The sequence below is a fragment of the Fukomys damarensis genome, unplaced genomic scaffold (genome assembly GCF_012274545.1).
Source record: "Fukomys damarensis isolate Sample0158 unplaced genomic scaffold, DMR_v1.0_HiC HiC_scaffold_31, whole genome shotgun sequence".
In the NCBI taxonomy this organism is placed as follows: domain Eukaryota; kingdom Metazoa; phylum Chordata; class Mammalia; order Rodentia; family Bathyergidae; genus Fukomys; species Fukomys damarensis.
In genome coordinates, this window is record NW_022900943.1 from 20,278,064 (window position 1) to 20,281,811 (window position 3,748).

The 3,748-nt window shown below is 39.7% G+C and overlaps 1 protein-coding gene across 1 annotated transcript in view; it reads left to right on the forward strand.

The window, feature by feature from the left end:
* The window catches only part of Gda (guanine deaminase), a 76,608-nt gene that overhangs the window by 46,965 nt on the left and 25,895 nt on the right, over positions 1–3,748 (forward strand). The window contains exons 6-7 of the mRNA XM_010638443.3: positions 1,032–1,059; positions 3,188–3,295. Of these exons, the coding sequence (XP_010636745.1) occupies positions 1,032–1,059; positions 3,188–3,295 (136 nt within the window). The remainder of the gene's footprint in view (positions 1–1,031; positions 1,060–3,187; positions 3,296–3,748) is intronic.

Below are 3,748 nucleotides of genomic sequence, written 5' to 3' on the forward strand. Positions count from 1 at the left end.
TGTGGGGAGAAAGGAACCCTCCTCCATTGTTGGTGGGAGTGCAGACTAGTGCAACCACTATGGAAATCAATATGGAGATACCTCAAAGAGCTTGGACTGGAGGTTCCATTTGACCCAGCCATCCCTCTGCTGGGTATCTTTCCAAGAGAACTAAAAGAATCATATCACAGAGAAAATTCTTTTGATGTATTTCCCCAGGGGAGAAAACACCTCTCCTAATACAAGGTTTAGAAGTGTGACTTTGTTTTATTTCTGAGCCCTTGGTCAGTTTAAGCATTTCCTCTTTGAAGGAGGGCAGGGGCTATCTGCGTGCTCAGAGTGGAGAAATATGTACTTTCCTTTTACTATTGGTTGATCACATGCTTAGCTTCTTTAGTAATCCACTTTTGTGGGCCTTGTAAATTTCAATTTACATTTTATACTAAAACAAAAGTCTACCAGAAGACAGGGAACTATAGCTAGTAAGGTAGATCTTTTGGCCAGGGCAGAAGTAGCCATTTCATAGCCTTTACTTACAATTGTCATCATCCGTGCAGCAAAACTGGTAGGATCATCATTCAGCCCTTTCACCACACCTTATGCCTTGTGTGTTACTCAAGTATCCACCCTGTAGGACCCTGGCCTTGGAAGTAAGTGCTGCAGTGATGTGAACCAGCAGCTTCCACATTAGGGAAATTCGAAGTAGGCCAGCCCCATGGCTTCTGAGTGCCTTTGTGTGCATAGAATTCTTTGACTCCAGTATCCACAGAGCCCAGCGTACTGCCGTGTTCTCCCACAGAGTCTGAGCTGGTACAACAGCTTGAGTGGTGTAGGAATACTCACGAACAGCCCAGCTCATGCTAGAATGGCTGCAAGTGAGAAAGCAGAGTAGTAACTACCTGCTAAACTTCAGTTAGTGGTGACGAGGCAAGTGCAGCATTAGAAATATTTCAGTGGAAATCAGGACAGGTAGGGTCATGTTTGCACCCTTTTAATACATTTATTTGAAAATACTTACATGTTCTAACTTCCCATTTTTTGCTTTGTTTCAGATTTATATCAGAAATGCTTGAAAAGAAAGTAAGTGAGATCATTGGGAGTTTGCTTTGCATTGCCATTTATTAGTGGTAGGATCCATTATTAAGTTCATAGAGATGACTTCATGTGCCTAAAGTTTATTCTATGCCTGAGGAAGTATTTTCCTACAACCTTAAATTGTCATCGTGGACCCAGGAACTCATCTCAGTGAAGTCAGGCATTTAAATTTAAAAATATTGAATTGACAAATAACTATTATAAATACTCAGTGTGTATAAGAGGAAGAATTGATACATATTTTGTTGTGTAATGATGATCACAGTTCACACCAAACTGCACAGAAGATACTAGAATCTTTTCATTATATAACTGATGTTTTATATCCTTTGACCAATATCTCCCCATATAATTGAGAAATCTGACTTCTGGGCATCTATCCAAGGAAAAAAAAATCAGTTTTTTTGTTTGTTTGTTTTTTTTTTTGAGACAGAGTCTTTCTATGTAGTTGAGACTGACCTGGAACTTACTATTTAGCCCAGGTTGGTGTCGAACTCATAGTGATCCTCCTGCCTCAGCCTCCCGAGTGTTGGGATTACAGGCGTGCGCCACCATGCCTGGCCCCAAAAATCAGTATCTTAAAGTGATATCTGTGCTTATATTCATGTAGCATTATTCACCACAGCTGAGATACGGAAATAGCATAAGTGTATGTGGGCAAACAAACAGATATATTCACACACAGTGTGTATCTCTCTATGTATACACATACAATGTACATATAGATATATATGTTTGTTTATATAAACTGTGATATTCAGTGATGAAAAAAGAGAAATTTTGCCTGTGTAACAGCATGGATAAATTGTAAAACATTATGCGAGGTCGAAGAACCCAGCCCTAGAAACACAAAGGGTACATGGGCTCATGGATTTATGAAATTAAAAAAGCTGAGTTCACAGAGAAAGAGGTCAGGCATTTTTTTTTTCATGTGAAGGCTGGTGCAACCTTACACCTAGACCTGTGTTTGTTTGTTTTTGATGCACAACATTGAAATCAGGAAGTACTAACTGATTTTAGTGGATTTAATTAATCACTTCTCATATATGTGCAAACATGAAGTCTGTTTTATTTTTATAATTATGGGTACATTTCTTGGTTACAAAACTCCCTGCAAATCCCCTGCCCACATGCTACAGGAAAATGAAATTGGGTCAGGTGAGATAAATTGATCCCAGGTTCACTAAGTTGTTAGTTGAACTCTGATTTGAAAATCTCCTTCATTGTCCATTTGAGTGTCTTTTTCCTCTAGGACCTTTTGATTTCACAGGACTGGACTTTAAGCTGGAGGGAGAGCAGTTCATAGGTAGAATCTAGAAAGTGTAGTGTTTGTCCCACTGTAGATGCCCTGAGGCACTAGCGGCCTTGCTCATACACATGTGGTCTGTCAGATGCTGGCAGATAGTCGGCCAGAAATGCCTTTGGCAGTGTCCTGGCATTGGTGAGCCTCTGCAGGCAAAATTTTTCCCTGTGTCCAAGCCAGCAGGCTGGTTCATGGTTCCAGGAGATCATCTCTTAGACTGGCTAACTTGACCCTTTCCAAATTATTTTTATGATCTTAATGAAAATTATAGGAATGCTCTGAATTTCTTCTAACTGAACCTTGGGAGAATTAGATGGAGCTTTATAGATCCTTATCCTCACTCTCTCCCTCTGAGTCCTTCTCTCTTGCCCAGCCTCTTACTTTAGGGGGCACCAGAGCTGATCCTACAGTCCAATAAGCTGTGGCCAGCACACCCCCTCAAGATGTGGAAGGGAAATAGGGTTCCACTTCACTTGTTTCTTAACACTTCTCTTTCTACCTCCAGTGCTCTTCAGAAAGGTCACCCACTCTAGATCTCATTTGGGATTTACTGTGAGGAGAGAAGTGTCTTTCATTTGGGACAAGTTTTTCTTTTGCTAACCTTAGTGCTTATTCTCAGATGTGAGTTGTTTCCATGAAACTGAGTCTTAGAATTGGGAACTGCCCTAAAAAATGCAGATGTAAAATTACATATCCATATCCATATATGTATATATATGTGCAGATGTAAATTATATAGGGGTGCATTATACAGTCTGCTGCATGTTCATGATGTCTATAGTTTCCTCATCAGTTATTTTTTATTTCCAGTATTCCAGAGTGAAGCCCATAGTGACACCACGTTTTTCCCTTTCCTGCTCTGAGACTCTGATGGGTGAACTTGGCAACATTGCTAAGGCCCATGAGTTGCACATTCAGGTAGGTATTGTCCTTCTGGTTGTGCCTCCGTCTAACCTGAAAGATTTCCCATTGCCAGTTCTTCTGCTGAAATCTCTTAAGAGTCGAAGCATTACAGGGCAGGAAGTGCTCAGATGTCACTTGATCCAGTTTTTTTAACTTTGCAGGTAAGAAAACTGAAATTTCTTTTATTCTCAGTGCTCTCCAGTGAGACTCCAAGAGATGAAAATACCTTTATAATCATTAGCAAAGTCAGTGATGGACTGTTTATGTATTCTCAGTATGATAACATTAAATGCATTTCTTTCCTACTTCCCTTTTATTTGATAGCTTCTCTGTGTTCTATACCCTCATTCTTGGAGGAACCAGCTGTTATTTCAAAGAACAAAAAGAACTTAATTTCTACCTTACAAAAAAATGTGCTGAAAAGCCCTTTGTTCTGAGTTTCTTAATTTAAAATCAGGATATATATAT